The sequence below is a fragment of the Opisthocomus hoazin genome, chromosome 6 (genome assembly GCF_030867145.1).
Source record: "Opisthocomus hoazin isolate bOpiHoa1 chromosome 6, bOpiHoa1.hap1, whole genome shotgun sequence".
NCBI lineage: Eukaryota > Metazoa > Chordata > Aves > Opisthocomiformes > Opisthocomidae > Opisthocomus > Opisthocomus hoazin.
The window spans coordinates 7,386,191-7,408,077 of NC_134419.1; the positions used below are offsets into that span (position 1 = coordinate 7,386,191).

At 38.2% G+C, this 21,887-nt stretch overlaps 1 protein-coding gene across 10 annotated transcripts in view; it reads left to right on the forward strand.

The window, feature by feature from the left end:
• The window catches only part of TUT4 (terminal uridylyl transferase 4), a 56,150-nt gene that overhangs the window by 29,829 nt on the left and 4,434 nt on the right, over positions 1–21,887 (forward strand). For all 10 annotated transcript variants that reach the window (XM_075424484.1, XM_075424474.1, XM_075424483.1 and 7 more), the window contains 19 exons: positions 469–588; positions 972–1,193; positions 1,340–1,514; positions 3,487–4,229; positions 4,768–4,918; positions 5,530–5,616; positions 7,078–7,181; positions 7,554–7,611; positions 7,706–7,809; positions 8,484–8,573; positions 10,409–10,522; positions 11,614–11,691; positions 12,087–12,264; positions 12,624–12,671; positions 12,767–12,849; positions 15,357–15,472; positions 17,151–17,311; positions 18,242–18,339; positions 20,936–21,461. In XM_075424484.1, coding sequence (XP_075280599.1) covers positions 469–588; positions 972–1,193; positions 1,340–1,514; positions 3,487–4,229; positions 4,768–4,918; positions 5,530–5,616; positions 7,078–7,181; positions 7,554–7,611; positions 7,706–7,809; positions 8,484–8,573; positions 10,409–10,522; positions 11,614–11,691; positions 12,087–12,264; positions 12,624–12,671; positions 12,767–12,849; positions 15,357–15,472; positions 17,151–17,311; positions 18,242–18,339; positions 20,936–21,461 — 3,256 coding nt within the window. The remainder of the gene's footprint in view (positions 1–468; positions 589–971; positions 1,194–1,339; positions 1,515–3,486; positions 4,230–4,767; positions 4,919–5,529; positions 5,617–7,077; positions 7,182–7,553; positions 7,612–7,705; positions 7,810–8,483; positions 8,574–10,408; positions 10,523–11,613; positions 11,692–12,086; positions 12,265–12,623; positions 12,672–12,766; positions 12,850–15,356; positions 15,473–17,150; positions 17,312–18,241; positions 18,340–20,935; positions 21,462–21,887) is intronic.

The window sequence follows — 21,887 nt, forward strand, 5'->3', positions numbered from 1 at the left end:
AGAAAAATTCCTGTTTTACAGCATTGTAGTTTCTACTGCTGCTACTTCTAAGAATTTTTCGAAATCTAGTAGGTTCGTTACATCTCGCTTGACTTCCCATAGAAGAGATCAGTATCAGATCAGATGCACGGAATTCCCATCTCCATATATGAGATACTGCACAATAAAAAAAAACTGATAGTTGACTGAAGTTCTAGATAGGAACATAAATGTGTCCGACAATCACAAAATGTGATAAAACTGAAGAGACTATCACATAATAAAATAGTGTAACTTAAGGCACTGTGTGAATTACTGTAATTTGCATTTTGTCTGTATGTGGCATGACGACTGCAGTTTCTGAAATAAAGGATTTTCTATTTTACTCTAGTATGTATCTCACATTTATTTAATATTTGTCCTTTTATATAGATTTTAAATTGAAATGCTGATGTTACATCACAAAAGTAATGATATATTCTGTTACAGCTCTGTCACATTGATTGTCAGGCTGAAGGTGGGATTCCTTCATATTCCTTTGCCTTAATGGTGATCTTTTTTCTTCAACAAAGAAAACCACGCATTTTACCATCCTATTTGGGCAATTGGGTAAGTGCTTTGGTAATATAGTAACCTTATGGTTAAAGTGTTGACGTTATTTCTGTGTTCTGCAAGGTCATAAAATGTGCAGAATTTGATTGCCTAAGAAACTTGTAAATAAAACACATTGGTACTTGAACCTCACGCAGTTGATGCCTGATGATTCTGAAGACTTTTGAAAAAAGGCAGCTGCTATAGCCTGTACAGTTATGTCATGCTGTGTTTTGGAGAAAAGGCAAATATTTTCTTCTGTAATTCTCTGAATTTATTTCTCTGGCATCAGTTATTCTTGAGGAGGATAAATACCGTAATTTTCAGTGTTACCTTTGGTGAAAACTTTTGTTTCTACGTATTATATAGTCTTGTTTCAGAGATACTTTAATTGTTGTTAGATTGAAGGCTTTGATTCAAAGAGGCCAGATGACCACCAGCTGAAAGGTATAGAAGAAGAGGAGTTTGTACGATGGGAGTACAAACCACCAACAAATGGTGCAGCAAAAAATTCAGTTGGAGCGGAAAGTAAAACTAAAGTTGAACAACAAAAAGGTGGTGGTAAAAAGGTAACAAGCTCAGAAGTGGACAACCAAAGTAATGTAAAGGAGAAACACGGCAATGTAAGTCATGGCTTTATTTCATTGAAAACCATATTCTATCTCTTATCCCTGCTTTTACCTTTAAATATTAGTATTGGATGGAACCAGGGAGAAATGGGAATTTTCATTTCTTACTGCAGTTGAGCATTCTTGTCCATATGTTTCAGTCTCTCTTAGCATTCAAAACTCCTCACCAAGTTTCACTGGGGCAACTGTGGTTAGAACTGTTGAAGTTTTACACACTGGAATTTGCTTTGGAGGAATATGTCATCAGCATACGGGTACAAGAACTCTTAACCAGAGAGAATAAAAACTGGCCTAAAAGGCGAATAGCCATTGAAGGTAGGGTAATACCCTTTTCTAGTCCTGTAGTCATCGTACATTATTATCTTTATTTACCTAATACTTACAGGTCTGTCACAAGAAGTCTGGACAATAATCAAAGTCAATAATCTGAGAAGAAAATAAATTGGGTTTTGTACATCTTGTCAGCTATTTAGTCTGCTTAAAGACAAATTTTCTGTTTACTACTACTTTTTGCAACTCTGGTCCTTGAAGTACAAAGTGTAAATTTATCTCACCGTTTCTTACCATTCTGTTCTTATATCTGTTTCATTCTTTCTATAAGCCATCATTTATTCCTTTTTAACGATTCTGATACTACAAATTTTCAGCACCTCTAGCTGTATTTCTAAAAACCACAATATATTTTGAGTATTATCAGGTACCAGTTTGTTTCCTCTGACTCTAATGCAGACTGAGCGGAGAGGTTAGCTCTGATCAGAGTGAACTGGAGGAAACCCATCAAAGTAACACACCCACACCCTCAGCACCTTCCGTCATCCCTTTCCCCGTTGATAGTATTTCCATGCTGTAAAACAGAATGTCATGTCATAGGCTATGCTTCAGGGCCTGAATATCCTCCTAAGGGAAGTGCTTCTTTCGGGAAGTGAGACCATATGAATTTCCTGATAATACATATCCTGAGTTACATATGATGGGGAGAGAAAGAAAGAAAATTATTTTGTCTCTTACTTCTTTATAACTGGAAGACATCTTTGTTACTGTTCCTCAACTCACAAAAGTATGTGAACAATACTTAACAGGGAAAGTCACAGAGCAATACATGGTATTCTGAATTGGCCTTAAGAATAGAGAAATTGGGTATTTGAGGAAGGTTAAGAAACCATTTAAGGTGATATTTTTATAAAAGCATAAATAACAAATTTTGGACGCTTTCTAGAGATGTTTATGAAGTAGCTTTTCTGTAACACATGTGAGGTGATGGAGACAACAAGGAGAAATGGGTCAAAGAGAAACATGAAGACAGAGAATGAGTTACTACAGGTGTATTGAAGGACAAGTCAGTAAGGTACACGACGAGAGAGAAGGAAAAGCAAAAAAGGAGAAAAACAAGCAATGAATTATTGAGGCATATGTTGAGTAATGGGTCTTGAGATCACTCCTATGGCTTTAATTTCCTCTCCCGATTCTTTTCTTTAATCACTTTTAGCTAGAGAGTTTTAAAACTAGGGTAGTGTTTATTCAGCATGTGGGAAACTAAAACCTGTAAGATGAAAGGGCAAATCACTGAGGAAGAAACAGGAAATAATTTCAAAAAACAGATTGCATTCTGGTTCTGATACCTGCTATTGTTGGTCTTTTTGTGTTGTTTTTGTTTGTTTGTTTTATGGTTTTTTGGTTTTCTTTTTTTTTTTTTAATGTTAAGTTTGCAACAGAAATTATGAAGTAACAGAATCTCAGTTTGATGCTATCTTCCCAGGCAAACTTATAGCAACTATGCAAGTGCTCTTTTTACTTGGAAAACATGTTTGATCTAGAAATCGCTAGGAAGGACTAAGAATGAAACCTGGTGAGATTGGTTCATATAATCCTTATAACCTTAATGTTACTCTTAGAGAAATCAATTTCTTAAGGGAAATGCAAATCTTTCTTCAGTGAAGGAAAAAAGTTCAGGCAGGCCTACATTTATTTTGCCTTTATATGTTTATTTTCATTTCTAGTTTAGAAATTGACCATAATATAATCGTGCAATATATCTGTGGTTTTCTTTTTAAATAACACTATTTAGAATGGTTTATGATAACACATGTGGCCATGAATGGTTGGCTGTGTTTTGTATGGAAGAAGTCCAAAAACCTTGTGGGCCCTACGTTCTCTAAGTATGTCCAAATACAATTCTGGATTAGATTATAAAAATCTCTTTTTAATTGCCATATCATAACTTAGATATTTGCTTTAGTGAAATGTAGAAATTGAAGATTACTGATGAAATTGTTGATTTTCTTCCTAGATCCTTTTGCACTGAAGAGGAATGTTGCACGAAGTCTAAATAGCCAGATGGTATTTGAGTACATCCTGGAGCGATTTAGGACAGCATATAAATATTTTGCATGTCCACAAAGTAAAGACGGGATTAAATCCAAGTCAGATACCAAGAAAAAAGAAAAAGGGAAAATGAACAATAGGAAATCCACAAGATCTGAAGAGCCTGTGGCCAACTGTTGCTTTCCACAAGGGGAAAAAGTTGTAGATAAACAAAATATAGGAAGTGGATGTAAAGTACCAGAGAATGAACTTGAATGTAATGAAGTGGTGGAAGCTGTAGCCAAAAGATGTACTTCCAAGGACGTAGATTCCTTGCTACTTTCAACATTGGACTCTAGTTATGATGAAGACAAAGAAGAAGCTTTATCCCTTATTTCTACTGAATGCTGTGAATTAAAGCAAAAATCACTTAAAGAGAGGGATGATTTAGAAATTTCAGTTTGTATAACTGAAGATGAGCTAAGCCACCATTGTAACTGCAGTGAAGATCAGCCCTATGACACAAATTCTAGTAATGAATTTTCTGATGCTGAAAGTAGACAGAGTTTGGTAACCGAGTCTTCGCAGAAGAATAAGTGCACTGGCACACCAGCTACCTCGCCCAACTGCAAAGCAATGGTGGAAGCTCACGATCTCAAAGATGAAGGCAGACTCTCTACAGAAGAAATGCATTATGTGTTTGATAAGTTTATTTTGACTTCAGGAAAGGTAAGCTGTATATTTAAGTAGTGCTGGTCATGTTAAGCTGTGTATTTAAGCAGTGCTGGTCATGTATCAGTGGGCTGTTACTTTTAAATCACTAAAACTAAGGGCGGAGTGATGACAGGAGTCTCCCAGTGATTACTTCACTCTCTGTTATGAATGGCAGCTCTAGCCTTTCTAGAGTACCTGTTATTCAGGGCCGGAAAACACCAAACCTGTATGCCATTTGGACTAGATGGTCTGTTGCCCCCATCTTATGCAAAGCTTTCTGATTTCCACCAAAAAGAAAAATCTCCTGGATTTTGTTTTTTGGTTGTTTTGTGGTCATCCCTGCCTCCTACTTTCTTGTAGAATTTCCAGTTGCTCTTACGCACAGTGAGAACTAAACGCAGCCTGTTGAGAGGTGCTGTTCTGTTCTTTGTAGAGACTCTCTTGCCATTCGGATGTTAAATGTTCTTGGTTGCATGACTTACATGGAAATGTTAGATGTGTTGAACTATCTTAAAAGTAAAACTGCATTTGTGCGCCGTTTCCCCCCCAAAAGCCACCGACTATAGTATGCAGCATCTGCAAACGGGATGGACATTCCAAAAATGACTGCCCAGAGGATTTCAAGAAAATTGATCTAAAACCACTACCACCAATGACAGACAGATTTCGAGAAATACTTGATATAGTGTGTAAAAGATGTTTTGGTAAGTTGGAAAACTGTTTGTACTCCACTATAAACTGTGATCTGTAATCTGGAAGAAATAAAACCTGTAGGTTTAAATTAATTATTCCAGTAAATTCAGTGGGAAGAAGCTCTTCCAGGTACCCTGGGCTACAAATTGAGCAGTATTTTTGTCTTCATGTAATCTGTGGTTGTAATATCAAATTCTTATAAGAGATTTGAGAAATTAACACTATACAGGAGGTTTCAGTGACTTTGTAAAAAAGTTAGTAGTGTTCCCAGAAATTAGGCTCTGGGCAAAACTAGTTTTTGTGTTTGTCAAATTCTGTGGCTTTTTTTGGAAAAAGCCACTTTTAGGTGCTGTGGTGGGTTAACCTTGGCTTGATGCCAGGTGCCCACCGAGCTGTTCTGTGTTTGAGTAATTGCAGAAAAATCAGATGTCTGAAATAAAATCCTAACAACTCTAATGATATCATAAAAAGAAAAAACACATAAAAAAGAAAAACACATATTCAAGGGAAGTAAATGTATCAACAAGAAAAAAAAGGTATCCAATACTTTTAATTAGCTGAAAAAGATTTTTGAGGTAGATGAATGTCGTATCTGACTGTGTTTTAACTTGTTTTTTCTTAGATGAATTATCTCCTCCTTTATCTGAGCAACAAAACAGAGAACAAATTCTGGCAAGTTTGGAAAGATTTATTAGAAAGGAGTATAATGGTAGGTAACAGTAGGTAGTGATTCTTGATAATGCTTACTTCAGTCATGTAGTCCAGAGCATGAAGATGCAACTCATCTCATCATTGCTCATTTTCCTTGCTTAAAGCAGTGGCATCTCTTTTGTCTCTGTATGTAAAGCTACCCTGCAGCCTTCTAAACCGAACATCCCTCAGTGCTATTGCATGGAAATATCCCTAGAGTGGAGGAGGAGCTGCAAGAGTAATAATGCAGATAAGGACTGTTGCAGTCAGGACAAAAAGGAAGTTTGAATGGGCCCTGGCCAACTCTTTTTAGTGTTACCTGGGTCGTGGGCCAAGTGCTTCTGTTGCCTAGTTGCTGGTGTTTTAAGTATCTTAGAAATCTTAGTGAGTTTGGTATCTTTATATCTCTTTGATAAAATAGGCAAAAGTATCTTATTAAAGTGATGGAAGTCAAGGCATAGAGATGCAAAGTGATTTTTTTGGAGGTGGTGTTAAACAGTGCTGGAGCCAGATACCAAACGCAGGTCTCCTGAATTTTAGCCCCTTGCTTCACGCAGAAGGCCGTCCGTTCTGCTGTAGCTGGCCTGTGACCAAGGAGCTGTGAATGGTACTTCCACTCAGCGGCTGTGCCCCCCCGACTTAGTGGCAGCAGCTGAGGATTGAGACCTGGTACAGAACCTTGAAAGGCTTAAAATTTCCAATTCTATTAAAGGTTAAGAAAAAGCTGTGAATAGGTGTTACATATATATATATATATATTTTTTTTTTTTTCCCCTAGTGTTGATTTCAGTTGAACAGATAAATATATTCTTTTCAGTTAGGAAGAAATTGCTTCCTCTCAGTTACGTAATTTTGCTTTCCTTTACAAGAATGAAAATATATTATAATATGTGTTCCAAACAAAAAACGTAAACAAAACAATTGGGAAAGAATGTTCCGTAAAGTATATTATTGCTTGTATGTTTTTGAACAGTGTGTTATGGTTACAGAAACTTACTGATTGACCAGATTTACCTAGTCACAGGAAAAATATGCAACCTAGATAAAGTATGAGTGGAACCAGAAGTATTGCTTGGACTGCTTAAGAGTAGCTCTGTCTTATCTGTGGGGTAGAGCTGTACTGGTGATTGGGTTTGCACATTATTTTGATTTATTTAAAACGGGAAAGTGCAGTCACATACCGCAAAACGTTGCACCATGTTTAGAGATGCCATTTAATGGTTATAGTAACTCTGTAACATGCCTCACTTGTAAAAATTACGTGGGCTTTATCCTGCCTTACTTTCTAAAAATGATTTTTAAGGTGTTGTGCTTCCTCCTTTGTCAAAAGTGACATCTTGGAAGTGACATTGTAAGCTCTCTCTTACATCTCCATTTTTTATTGGCACCTACACATCTCAGTTAAGCAATATTCCATAGTAAACACTTACCGTTCAGTTGTAAAATAGTTTATCTTTTTTTGGTCTACTCTTTTGATCAGACAAAGCCAGACTTTGCTTGTTTGGCTCTTCAAAGAATGGATTTGGATTTCGAGACAGTGATCTAGATATCTGCATGACTTTGGAAGGCCATGAAAATGCAGAGGTAAGAGTTTTGAAATTTATAGAATTTAATATTTTTAATTTAATAATTCTTTGAGTTTTTTTTTAATTCAGTAAAGATTTCCGTACACAGAAAAGGTAGGATTTTGGTAGTAGCCCATTGGCTTGTTGTACTCTGTACAATTGAAACAAGATACAGCCGATTTTGCTTTTAATGCCCTGTGGACACTTGGTGTACTGTAGATGTCCACAGAGAGAATACGAGTCACCAGTTTCCATGAATTCATGTGCTGGCTCATCACTTCTTTTTGTATGTAGATTTTTACTCTCTGAAATACACGTTTGGTAGTAAATGTGCTTGTTGGGATAGGATCTGTGTTTCAACATCTGAAGCTGTGATACTTGTTTTTCCTAGAAGTTAAACTGTAAAGAAATAATAGAAGGTTTGGCAAAAGTTCTGAAGAAGCATCCAGGTAGGTGTTTTAAAGTATTTTTTCTTTTGTATTTACATTTATTGTGTATGTCGTTAATGGAGATGTTTTATGTACTAAAGTGTTGCTTCCCCAGGTTTGAGAAACATCTTGCCTATAACAACAGCCAAAGTGCCTATAGTAAAATTTGAACATAGACGAAGTGGCTTAGAAGGAGATATCAGTTTATACAACACACTGGTAAGCATCTGCTTGTGTTTGATTTTGTTTTCAAAGAGAGCTTTTTAATTCAGTGTAACTCAGTCAAATAATCGTGTGAGGGAATAATTTTGAAACCAGAATTAAAATGCTTTTGTGTGTTTGGACTTTTTCCTACATGATTTAAATTCAGTGGCCCACACCCTCAGCCCAACCCAAGTAGTTGTATAACCTGATGACAGAGCAGCGTCATGGCACATGAAGCATTTTTGTGAATGCTCCTGAAGCTTTTAGTGCCACATTCACCATGGCCTTTCTGCCATCATGTATAGTACATCTCATCCTAGCTTATGTCTAGCACAGTGAAATTGCACTATTACGTATGTAATGGGCTCACATTCACCTGTGAAGAAGATGCAATTTGTGGAATTTGTTCCAGTGTGAATCATCTTACGGACTTACCTCTTTGCTGGTGTGTTTTCCAGGGTTCTTGTTACTGTGTTAATGCAGTCCTGATTACACCTTTCAGTTATGTTTGTGCAGGAAATGCTGCATGAATTTTACAGAATATTATTGTGGGTTTTTTCTCTCCAACTGTATTAGGCATCTCCTGTGCTTGAACTACAGACGCTACTCTAATTAACCATAAGTTACACTGAAACACCTGTTTGATTTTTTTTTTTTTTTTTTTTTTTTTTTTTTAATTCCCCCCCCAGGCACAGCACAACACAAGAATGCTGGCTACATATGCAGCTATTGATCCTAGAGTGCAATATCTGGGCTATACAATGAAAGTTTTTGCAAAGGTAACATACAAATAAGTACCTCTTTTTTATTTTTTTATAATACAGTGATTTCCAATATAGCCACTGAGTTTACCTTTTGCTAATACCAACTGGAAAGGAGACAGTAGAATGCTGTTAATACGAAGTGCACTTTCTTCAGCTGACTATGCTCCATCTGATTGTGTGTGTCAGAATCAAATTCTTTAGTCCTGGTGTCTTCTACTATCTGTTGAAAGATTGCTGTCTAAGAGAAAGCTGATGAAAGGAAAACTTCCATGTTTTTTTCAATTTCAAACCAGCTACAATAAAAAACACCCCAAACCGGAAAAAATGGTAACTGTAAGATGTCGGGGCTTATGCCTGTGCATGGGCATCCCAAATTTGCATATCTAGGACCAGCCTGGAGATTACTGCAGTTTTCTTCTGGCCTACCTGCCTTGTTTTACTTACTATAAAAGTCAGAAGTAGGAATGGGTTGATGAATGAATGCCTAAGTCTCTACTTGATGTCTACCTAGGACATACGCTGCTTTTAAGAGTTGGGAAGTACCAGCTACCAAATCTCCTGCATCTTTTTTTCTTCAGATATTCTAACAGTGTTACACTATACAGCCTTTGATAATTGAAACATGGTGTATCTCTCTATTCAAGCTGCACTATGAAATACACTCCCCAAACACATCCAAAGAAAGCTTAGCGAAGCAGGGGCAAATGAAAAACGGGTTATGGAGATCATATCATGCTACCCGATGTTAATGTAATAACGTGCATTGAGACTAATAAAATAACTTTGTTCCACAATGGAATGGACATGTTCATTATGCTATCACCAAGGCTAGTAATGATTTTTTTTTTTTGTGTGGTCACAGTAGTGCAGAATATTGCCATGTCTCTTCTGTGTCCAGACAAAAATGCCTTGTGTTGACAGTAATGAATCTTACATTTTTTGCAGTATTGCATACTATTGTATGCATTCTAAAACTCTTACTGTATAGACAAGTTTTTCCAAATTGTGAGACATGCACTCTTGAATGTATATGTATGGAGGTGAATTCATAGCTATGCAAATACTTTGTGTTTAAACAAAATGCTTCCTCCTCTGTTTACATTGGCAGAAAAACCAGGAACAGCTGTCACTGCTGCTGCTAATGTGAAAGTAATTTGTGAATGCCTGTCTTTTCCAGATCTAGGAGGTTAAAAATGTGTTGTTTATTATGACACACGCCTGAAGCAAAGGGTAGCTTAGAAGCAGGTGCTGTAGAAAGGTTATACTGTCATAAGATTTTCAAGCATAGTAAGGTAATTTACTGATTTTTTTTTTTTACGCTGTGTTGTGCAGGCTGGACCATGGTGTAATTAGATATGCTTATGTATGCTAGCAAAATGCCAGGTATTGCCTAAGTTGCAAGTACCGCATGGAAATACATGGCTATTAATTAATTACTGGGGGGGGAGAGGGCGAAGAGGAAAGCCAAAACAATAAGGAATCATAGAAGCAGCTCTAGTAACATGAGTTTAGGAAATTAAATTTTACAGTATTGAAACCTGGACATCAGATGTGGAGGCTTGTTGGGATTTCTGTTTTGGGGTTTTTGATTTGTTTTTTTTTTTTTTTAATTTGGCATATTATAAAGAACAAGCTTTTCTGGTTTTATATTGGTCAAATTATGTTATGGGTTTGCCAGATGGCACTTGACTCTAAGGACATTTATTTTTCAGGCTTCATAAGACAATTTTTAGTTATGAGATAAACGTATTTTCTGTTACTGGTGGGGTTTCTGTTTGCTTTCTGACATAGTTGTTGTCTTGAATAACAAAGTGTAAATTCAGTATTTTGTTTAAAATGTATTTTTTCAGCGCTGCGACATTGGTGATGCATCCCGAGGTAGTCTGTCTTCGTATGCCTATATTCTTATGGTTTTATACTTTCTACAACAGAGAAATCCACCAGTTATTCCAGTTCTTCAGGAGGTAGGTTTTCAGAAAAAAGAGGCTATGAAAATAGATGCACTGTTTCTTCAAGCCAAATATGAGAAGTCTGGGCTTTCAGGATTAGGGGGATGTATGAAATATGGGGCCCTTCTGCATTAGCAGGTTCCTAACTCCCGCTTGCTTTTAGTGGGTAAAACTTACTAAGAAAATTACAGCAAAATCGAGAATCTGTTGGACCTAAGTTCTGCTGTTACATTTACTGGGGGATTTTTGTCTTAGGATGATACTTGTATGATGAACAGGATAGAAAAAAAAATTGGCAGGTGGTATGGAGGAAAGAGAATTGTAATTGTGAGACTGTGACAGATGCTCTTGAGATGTGAGTCCAGCTCTTCCATCAGTTATTGTTAGAAGCATTATTTATTGCTTAACACCTTATCTGTAAAAGTTTATTTTATGATTTGATGAGGGGAAAAAAAAGATAACTAATGCTTTGGTACATCTTCAGAGATGCTATTTTACATGTGCCAGGAAACTTTGTTAAGAAAATAACGTTCTGTACCTCCACTGCATGGGTGGAGAGAATATAATTAGTCAACCGTCTACCTCTTCCTGGATACACACACTCTGGAACTCCTAAGCACTTCTGAAAATTATCCATTTCTGACTTTTTTTGTTGTCTGCACGCAAGAGGAAAATTGGCTTAAGCAGTGCAGTTGAGACTCAGACTTTCTTGCTGATACTTTAGTAGTGGTTGAGGGTTGTTATTTTATTGCTGCCCTGAGAGTGCATTTGAATAACAGTGGAATTTCCCATTGGCTTTGCTGAAGTCAAAATGTAATAGGAGTCATGTAAAGTCGCCTTAGAGATTTTGTGGGCAAGAGGGATGTTGGAATCTCGATGAGGTAATTCAGTCATGTTTTCTTAGTTGCAAAGAACAAGTACAAATAAAATAATTTTGAGAGAGGCATAACAATAATGCAAAAGAATGGGTAATTCTGCCTATATGGGAAATAATTGTTAAAATTATAATATTTCTATTTTTGTGCTATTTCTTACCAGCAAAACTGCAAGTCTTTTAAGGTGTCTTGGAATTAGAGTGGTAACAGTATCCCTCTCTGTTTCGGCAGATATTTGATGGGAAACAGATTCCACAAAGAATGGTGGATGGATGGAATGCCTTTTTCTTTGATGACATGGAAGAATTGGTAATATTCTAATTCCAGAAGAGTCACTAAAACTTAAAGCTTCTTTTTATGGAAAAGTAGTATATTTCTAGTAGTTTAATACGTAAAAGAGTAGTTAAACTTCCATATCCATATTATTGTAACTTTGCAAAGGAGTCCTGTTTTGCTGAAATGAATGTCTGCTTTTTCTTCATTTGTTTTAAATCATTTCTAAGTAACATAAATAATGAAAAATACTTTCTACTCTTAATAAACAGTCCAGGATTGAGGTAGTGTTAACTGTAGTGATTTAACCTAACTTTAACTAAGTGAAACTGTTCGTGGTAGACAAACTCACAATTAGAGAGGTAGTTCAGGAGGAGGAGAAGTACTTCAGTGGCTATACTGGTATAAATCGTGTCTTCAATTGCATGCAGAAGAAGCGGCTGCCTTCTCTTGGAAAGAACACTGAATCACTTGGAGAACTCTGGCTAGGGTTGCTGCGATTCTACACTGAAGAATTTGACTTCAAGGAATATGTGATCAGCATCCGTCAGAAGAAGCTGTTAACTACGTTTGAGAAACAGTGGACATCCAAATGTATTGCCATTGAAGGTACTTACTTGCTGAATTTTTGTGCCATTAATGAGGGAGTGATGAATGCTGTTGCTTGAGGATCTGTTCTCCTTGTTGCACAGGATCTTTACGTGAGGAAACTACCATGAATGTTTGAAAAAAACATTGTTTGCAAGTCCTAAAGCTTACAAAATGAGATAAGACTCCTAACTTTTAGCATACATCAGTAAATTGCTATTACTTTATTATGGTTAGTCACATATTTTTAAAACACTCAGTATTGCTTTGCTATCATCCACTCTGTGAGTGCATTTAAAAGTAAATGTGTTAAAATAAAAATTTTTTGTCGCAGCGTATTTTTTCCAACTCTGATTTGTTTTTCCCCCTTCTTTACACAGATCCTTTTGACTTGAATCATAATCTCGGTGCTGGAGTCTCTAGGAAAAGTAAGCTATTAATATCTACTAATAATCAGTGTTCACTAATTTCTAAAGTGTTGCCTTTTCTGTTGTTTTACAATAACTTTGTCTTTCTTCAATAGTGACCAATTTCATAATGAAGGCATTTATCAATGGGAGAAAATTATTTGGTACCCCATTCTACCCAACTGTTGGAAGAGAAGCTGTAAGTTTTTGTAGTTTTTAGTATGTTTTTTACTTTTCTTTGTCCACTGAATTGATGTATCCAGAGCAAATCTCTTGTATGTATTTAACAATTTGGTGTGCACGCTATATGTTATTGTGCATCGTCTGCATATAATGTACAGCTTAGTATTGGGCTGCTGTGATACAAAATTCACAGGAGTAGTTGCATGAATGATGGGTGTTTTTGGTGGTTTCGGGGGAAGTAAGCTTATTTTGGGTTCTGTTTTTTTTATAAAACTTCTCATTGTGTGCTGTTAAGTATTGCAGAAAACTGCAAAATCAGCTATAAAACCCAGAAACAGCTTTAGGAACTTTGCTAGCTATTCATGTAGTTAAAGAAAACAGACTCACAGATGTTACATTCTACTTATTTTTCCAGCGTGTGAGGAAAGTAAGGATTACTGCTTAAGGAAGGAAAAGGACAATGATCAACTTTTTTTTTTCTTTTCTCAGATGACCTTCAAAATTTGCATAGCGAGTCAGGGTCAGGGAAGTGTTCATGCAACATCATATTAGAGAGTTAGAGAAAGTACTCCTCTGTGCTACAGGGTCCAGTCATTGATGCATAACAGAACTTTTTCTTTTAATATGAGAAAATAGATCAATTATTTTCAACATCTACTTAGAAAGGTGTTTTCTAAGACATTGTAGAGGTCTGTTCTCCCAGTGGCTCTCAACAGGGTTTGTGTTTCTAAGGGATTTTGAAAATCTTTTGAAAATTGTTACTTCCCCTTATCTTTCCCTATCTTCTTTTTCCTTTTGCTCACCTTACCTGTGTTTTTTCTGAGTTTGTGTTAAATGGTCTTTGATACAGTGACTGTGTTCTGTTTTGTGCTGTGCCTAATAAAATGGGACCTGTTTTTATTGGGACTTTTGAGTACTGCTGTCATACAAATAATAATGAATTACCGTGTGGATGTAGTTATCTGTAACTGACAAATATCATAGAATCATAGGTTGGAAAAGACCTCTTAAGATCATCAAGTCCAACCATCCACCCAACACCACCATGCCTACTAAACCATATCCTGAAGTGCCACATCTACACATTTTTTACACCCCTCCAGGGATGGTGACTCCACCACTGCCCTGGGCAGCCTGTTCCAATGTCTGACCACTCTTTCAGTAAAGAAATTTCTCCTAATCTCCAGTCTAAACCTCCCCTGACACAACTTGAGGCCATTGCCTCTCGTCCTATTGCTAGTCACTTGGGAGAAGAGACCAACACCTGCCTCACTACAACCTCCTTTCAGGTAGCTGTAGAGAGCAATAAGGTCCTCCCCTCAGCCTTCTCTGCTCCAGACTAATCAGCCCCAGATCCCTCAGCCGCTCCTCACCAGACTTGTTCTCCAGACCCCTCCCCAGCCTCGCTGCCCTTCTCTGGACACGCTCCAGCACCTCAATGTCCTTCTTGTAGTGAGGGGCCCAAAACTGAACACAGTACTCCAGGTGCAGCCTCAATATGTGAACATACGTAATAAATACTATTGCTAATCAGGTTTTTTGTTGTTGTTGTTTGCATACATGTTCAACACAATGCTATAGTGCTTCTGGAAGGCATATACTGTGTGTTTGTATATGTGTTAGTTTGTGTTGTTCAGCCTTATCTCAGATTTTTACTGAACATTTTATGTAAGGATAAAAGGCAGGACAGAAGGCAGCCTTAGTGTGCAAATGAACAGTCTCTTACGTGAAGGAGATAATGCTGATAGTATTCCATAACATTTTATTTCTACAAAGTGTCCAACAAAGAAGGTGTTCTCGATCTTCTTCCTAAGCCAGTGCCCTGTATTGCAGCTTAGTGGTACAGAGAGAAATCTGTAGCTAAAAGGTTCAGTAAATTACCTAAGTCTACAGTAGGACTTTGTTCCCAAGCTGGGGTCAGGACTTAGTTCTATTTGTACCTCTATTTCAGTCTTTCAGACAAGGTAGTACTTTCACAATGTTTATGTTGCTCAGAGGCTGTAAACTGTGGCCTTTGTGCTGACACGCATCAGAACTGCAGCTGTCCTTAGCAAATTCTGGGGGAGGCGAGCGATGCAGGTCAGTGTGCAGATGCTCCATCTGTTTCCCACCTGAGCTTTGTTCTGTGTAGGGGGATATAATCACGTCATTTGGGAAGGGACGTAGGCTGCTTCGGAAAGCACACAAGCAGTGACTCAGATACCAAAATAGATCATGTGCAGAAAATGGCCCTCTGAAGAGCCTTTGGGGAAGCAGAATGTAGGCAGCAGGCTGGAGCCTGGCTAAGCTGTTCTACAAATTCAGCCTCTGGCCCTAAGACTAAATAGCCCTTTTTAGCCGAAACTGCTCCACATCTCTGAAAAAAGCTGTCATTATCTAGGGGAAGAAAATGACTTAGGTATAATCTAAGAAGTAGTAAAATGTAGGGAACAATCAGAGATGAAAGCTGTCCATTTTGCTTTAATTTCTCAGTCTTGTAAGTGAATGGCTCCTATATTGTATCTGTCTGATGTGTTTTGATAGGAATACTTTTTTGACTCAAAAGTGCTGACGGATGGGGAGTTGGCACCCAATGACAGATGTTGTCGTGTCTGTGGAAAAATTGGTCACTACATGAAAGACTGTCCAAAGAGAAGGAGGTAAGTAATATACAAAACTAACATAAAATCTTTGAGATTAAGTCAGGAGAGATTTAGATATTTGAGATTTTAATGGAAATTGAGAATATGCTGAATTGCAGAGAAAATCAAAGCTTCATATCTGATCTTCAACTTCCCATCCTATTTTTGCTTTTGTTAAGACTATTTCTGGACATCTCTTTAAATCTGAGAGTGTTTATGCAAGCACACAGAGTAAAATCATCAGTCTATAATATGTTAATACTTTTGCTCCATGATCTATCTGTAGTTACAGCTTACCTTAAAATTTAGATCACTAAATTATCTGTTTATAGTGTAAACATTCAGATGGAGACCGTATTACCTGACTGCACAATTTGTAATATATTAAAATGGATTTCCTGTAGTGGTCATGTTCAGAAGACAGTGTTGAATTGGAATTGTTCTGTAGATCTGATAACGTACCTCTGCAAGGCAGGTAAAAGTTCATTTATTAAAATCTAGGACTAGTAAAAATGTACATAGTTAAGGCGCATTTCTGTAACATCATACTAGTGCCAGTCACTTAGTGATCTTGCGCTTGTACATTAATTGCACTTAGGAGTTTTGGATCTAGTACTCCTGCAAAAAGAGTACTTGCAGGTCAACGTCTCCAAAGAGACTTCAGCAGGAACTGACAGAGAATGTGCACTCCTCATGTTTTTACGGTTTTGGATTTGTAATGACTCACTCGGTGTAGGTTGTCTGACTTCTCCTAAAATCTGTTGAAGCTCTTGGAATGCAGACTAAAGTCTGGGCTGTTTTCATTTACTCCTTATCTTCAGTTGTGCGTGCCATATTTTTTCAGAAGATTCTTGGTCTCTTCCTGCTCCAAAGTCCTCATTTGCAGCTTTTTGTTCAGTCAGCAGAGTTCAAGATACGTGAAACTGGACTGGAACACTCAGGTCACAGGTTGACTGCGTCTTTCAGCCACTCCCTTAACATAGTCCTCACAAGCACTAGCACACTCAATTGCATCACTTCTTTCCCTACATCTGCCTCAGGAAAATAAGTTGTGATCTGCTCTTCACACAAACTGCTACTACAGCACAGCCACACAGAATCTCTCTCAAATTGTATATGCAGCTCACAAAACAGCATTAGTATTTTAACAATCCTACAGATAGCAGGTGGAAAAAGACTTTTATTTCCTGTCTTGGGTCCTGGTCACTAGTTCTTCTCCTGTTTATTCTATTAGTACTGAGTGTTTGAAAGAGCCTCAGTGCTTTCTTTCACATCCTGTCTAGGCTCAGGATGCTAATATACTCTTATAGAGAAATATGCCATCTCCAGTCAGGGGGAGGTTACATCTACAAGATACAGCTAACTCGTTTTGTGTATGTTCTGCCTCAGTGGGATTGTTGCATAGAACTACTCCCAAACCATCAGGCTAAACCTGCTTGACTGCAGGTATAGTTCTGTGCTAATACAGTCAGATAGTTTCTGGACAGTTCTGGGGAACTTCTGAATTTATATAAACAGGTTGTTAACCAGCCCAGATTCTGAAAGTGGTTTTCTGTGATTCCTGAGATATTTGTATTCTGGTACAGCTGTTGGTTATGTAACCGTTTCCTTTGAACATACCAGTATAACAACTCTACAGAGGTTTTTTGTGTGTGTGTGTGGTTTTGTGATATTGCTAATAAAAATTATTATTCAGGTTGAAGAAAAAGGAGAATGAGAAAGATGATGAAAAAGAAGTGAAAGAAGATGACAGAGAAACAAGAGAGAAAAGATGTTTCATCTGTGGGGATGTGGGTCACGTTAGAAGAGATTGTCCTGAATTCAAACAAACCCGTCAAAGAAATAATAGTATGCCAGGTAAGTTACTTTAGGAGTTGTTAGTATAATTGGAAAGTTCTGAGATCCTTTCTCGTTAAGTTTCTGTACAGACGTGGTAATTATCTTAAAAAAATTTCTGCAACTGATAATTTCAGTCATTGCAAATACAGCTTTTAGTCTATGTATCACTTTTCTTCAAGGGGAGTAATGCCTCCTGAAGTACAATCTTTGCATGGGTGGTAAAAATGTACTCAGCAGTAAATATAGTGTACTCTAGAATATTGCATTATTTGTCTTCCACTCACAATGGGTGCATTTAGGAGTAGTAATAATTGAATGCATTTCCTCTTCCAAATGTTTCTCAAATGTTAGCTAACCCTCCATCATCTGTGAGAGGTAAGTAAATGTATTTTCATCAAAAATCAGTGGTCTTAATGTAACACTTCCAAAAGCCTACAGATGCATTAGGAAGCTACATCCAGCTTTCAAATTACGATTAGTAATTAGAGACAAGTCTAATTGCAAACCCATTCAAATTAGGCCCTTAGGTGTCTGCAGTACTTGAAAAAGTGGAGAAAGCAATCGTAAATGAAGTTCAGAGAGAACCTTGCTGCTTTTCTGTATTCTGAGATCCCTCACTCCCTTTCTCTCTCTTTTTTTTTTTTTTTCTCCTTTCTTTGCCCAAAAGTTTGTGCATAAAGTAGCAATCACACCTGATAGCAAAGTGAACTTTGTTCATGCTGGAATTTGTATTACTCAGAGTTAGATTTTGGGTTTAGCTGCTGTAACTATTAATGTTGGCTATTGCCAGTAGAGGGAAAGGTTTCCACTTAGAGGAGAGGTTAAAGTGATTTACCTGCTCTGTGTCACGTGAGAGTTAAGGAGGTATCACTGACTCCCAGTTCGGTGTTCGTTATGCTGTCATCCATAACCTTGTGGTTTTTATTAACGTTTTTGTTCCTTGATTAGGCACCCAGTTGGTCCGAAGCATGGTCAATTCACAGCTAGTGGCTGTGAGTCAGCAGCAAGTGGAGCGACCCTTGCGCGCTAGACAGCCATCAGAATGTGTAAGTTCCAATCAGCTATAGTATTGAAGTGAGCAAGCTGTAGCAAACCAGCAATCCTGGGCCATGCTAGGAACAGGTTTGCAGTATTTCTTAGCAGATTCTGGGCTTTATAATGACAACACTGCAGTCTGCCAGTTAGTGAAACTTTGATTCATAATGTAGTGTCTCTTGCAGAGCATTTATGGTCTCTCAATGTGGAAACTACATAGTCAAAATTTCTTACGAGATAGCTTGCAATTCTGAAAGGTCAGCTTCACTATCTTTGAGGTTTAAGATAGGATGCCTTCTGAAGTCTTGTGCTTAGTTTTGGCAATGTTCTGGAGTTACTAAAGGAAGTAAAGCTTAGCTCATTGTTAACATGCTGGAGACTTAGGTTTGTGGCTGTCGTGATTCTCTGGTTGAAGAGACTTGTCTTAAGGGACTGTCGTGAACAGGCAAGGAACACAGATGACTCATACTGCAGTTCAGATGTGATACACAGAGCCAAAGTCTGCCAGAGCACACTAGAAGCACAAGGAGAAGAACGGGGAAATTTTTGATAGTTCTGTTAGAATTTGTTCAAGTCTCTGTAGAAGTAGATAAAATATGTTTAACCTGCTTCTGAGTGGAGATGGATAGCAGAAGGTATTTGAGCAAATACAGCTGTTGGCATTTAATGATTTTGGAGTACAGAATACAGCAAAATTCATTAATTTTAAGCTATTAGTCTGAGAAACGTGCCTGTTAATGAAGCTGGCAAGTAAGCAAACATAGTAATTGGGGCTGCTGATCACTAATGCTCTTTGTTCAGTTGACTATTTTAGTTACAGAGTATTTCCTAACTGATCAGCAAGCATTTACTGAAATGTTTGCTCCAGTAACAGAGACTTTATGACATAATTTTTACTATGATAATATGCTGTTGAGGAGGGACTGATGCAGCCCTAATCTAAGTGAAGGGCTGAACTGCCACTCTGCTGTCACATGACACAGGAGTATCTTTCTAGGAGCCTCTACTTCTGCTTGGGAAGTTGAAGCTGGACATGTGGGTGCACACGCATTCAGGCGCATCGTGCACACTGGACCTGCTGCATGTGCACATTCCTGTGTCATCCGGGTGTCATGGACTCTGTGTGTGTGTGTTGTATGGCTGTCATTTGGCCAAGAGTTATTGGTAAATAGGTGCTGTACAGGGATTGTTTTGAGGAGAATGGGAATGGGGAATGTTAGTGGAGCAAGAGGGAGAGAAAAGGGGAAAGCAGGACTGTGGAAGCAGACTAAGAGGCTGGAGTTTAACATTTCTCTTCTCTGGCTGCTGGCATGTCCACCATGCTTGTGGTGGTCTCATGTTTGCAGGAAGGCTGTAGTCAGTGCATGTGCTCTGTCTTTATAACAGTTAAACTTTAAACTAGTTGTTGTCTTTCAGATCCTAGGTTTTACCTTCTCTTCCTGGTTTGGTAGAAAGGCATAGGAGGCACTCGTACAGGAACAGTTGGAATAGCAGCAGGGAGCAATCCCAGCTTCTGGGCTTCAGCTTGTGCCCAGGCAAAGACACCCAGCGTGCTGCTATAAGGAATGCTCTGAAAGGCTGGCACGGGGGAGTCCTGCAGAACTCTCGTTACTGAAGAAAACCGACTGCCAGTTTAAATGGACAGGCGAGCAGTCATGGATAGAGACAAGCTGCAGAGACCCTTAACTTTGGTAGTTTGACAGCAGCTGAGTTACTTGGAGCTTAGCCGTCTGCTGTAGTCTGTGGAGGGGAGACAGGCAACTCCAGGGGGAGATTGAGATTTAGGTAATAATTTCTGGTTTAGGTAGCTGTCTGTCATTTGTATTTCTCTTTGGAGGTGCCTGTCTTATGCCATCTCTATCTCATCTTAGTGCTTAAAAACAGATCAGTTTAATTCAGACATTGGTAATAAATTTTGGCAGATAAACTGGGAAAACGAGCCACCCTAGTTCTTGAAGTGCTTCTCTGCTTAGTTGCAATACCAAACAGATGAAATAGGCTCACGCCTGTTCCTGTTGCTGGTGAAAGGGAAAGCTTTGCAAGAGCTCTGCAAAGGCTGTAATAATTGCTATTTCTGTGCTTTTAGCCATGGCCTAACATCAGGATACAGAGGTTGAAACTGTGTTTTTGGATTTTCAAGTTCTTGTTTAACAGATTAAGTAAAAATTAAAGAAGTACTAGGAGGTTACTTTGGTATTACTTTAAAAAGTGTCTGTAGTCATAAGAACCACTCTATTTAGAAGTAAGGAAATTAGTTAATGAAGATTCTGGGCTGTAAATAAGTAGGGTGGGGAAGACACTGATCAAAAATCAGAAACAGATGTGTAAGGAGTCTAATGAAGAGCTTGGGGCTAATGTTTGCTCGGAATTATGTTTCTGATGGGACGTGCCACATTAACAGACCAAATTGTCTGATGGTAAAGATCAGTGTCAGTGAAACTGCACTTACTAAAATCAGCAGGAACTTGGGCACAGTATTTGGGGTGTTGCTGGGGAGTGCTTTGCCTTTTTTATGAATAGTCTAGTACAGTGGGTGCTTATTAAAGAAAAACACCATTAAATAGCTAGTGAACTAATCAGAAATACATACTTTTTTTTCCCCTCCAGTCTGATTCGCATCAGTCATCTTACTCTCCACAGCCTCAACAATTTACACAGAATTCCTCTCAGCCAGCCTCCATTAACCAGACTCAGCCACAACCAATATCCCAGTCTAAGCACGTTCCGCAACCACAGCAGGGTGCGCAGCCACCCCATCAGGTCCAGCTGCCTTTGTTTAACTTTCCCCAATCTCCCCCAGGTCAGTATTCCACCTTGCATAACCTGGGACTACTTCAGATGCACCATCACCACCAAATTCAGCTTCCCAACACTTCTTGGCCTATTCACGGGCCCGTTATTCACTCTGCACCGGGTAACCCTCCTCATTCTACAAATGTTCCATTTTCTATGAGATCTGGCAGCAGCAGCACCACAAATAACCAGAGCAGTGTAAGCTTGAATGATCCCAGTATCATCTTTGCACAGCCTGCTGCCAGGCCCATGGGAATCCCCAGCACTTCTCATGAGGGACACTGGCACAATCCTGTGACTCCAAACTCACTGGTGAACAATGGCACTGTGGGGAATTCAGGTAACTCTTCTCTGTTGTATCAAACCTCTCGCACTTTGTGTACAAGCGTTAAGTGTTACAGAAACAGCTAACTCTTTCAACTTGTTTTATATTAAAAATACAATGCTTAAGAAACTAAGTCATTACCTTCACTGTCTGAACATTTTCATAGGAAAAAAATTAGGCACGTTGGATCGTTGTAACTTTTTGGCATTGGTCCTATCTGCCAGTAACGGCTGTGCGACACGTGAGAAATCATGCATTCAACTGAGAAATGTTCTAGTAATTGTTTGAGTCTAAAGCACATTTCTGTGAATATATTTACAAATACCCTTTCCATTTATGTTGTTGTGTAGTTTATTAGATGAATGCTGAGACTGCAGCTACGAACTTAGAGGCTGGCAGAAGTAGGTTGTGCAAGTTGGATATTGCCTCGTTGCATTTAGT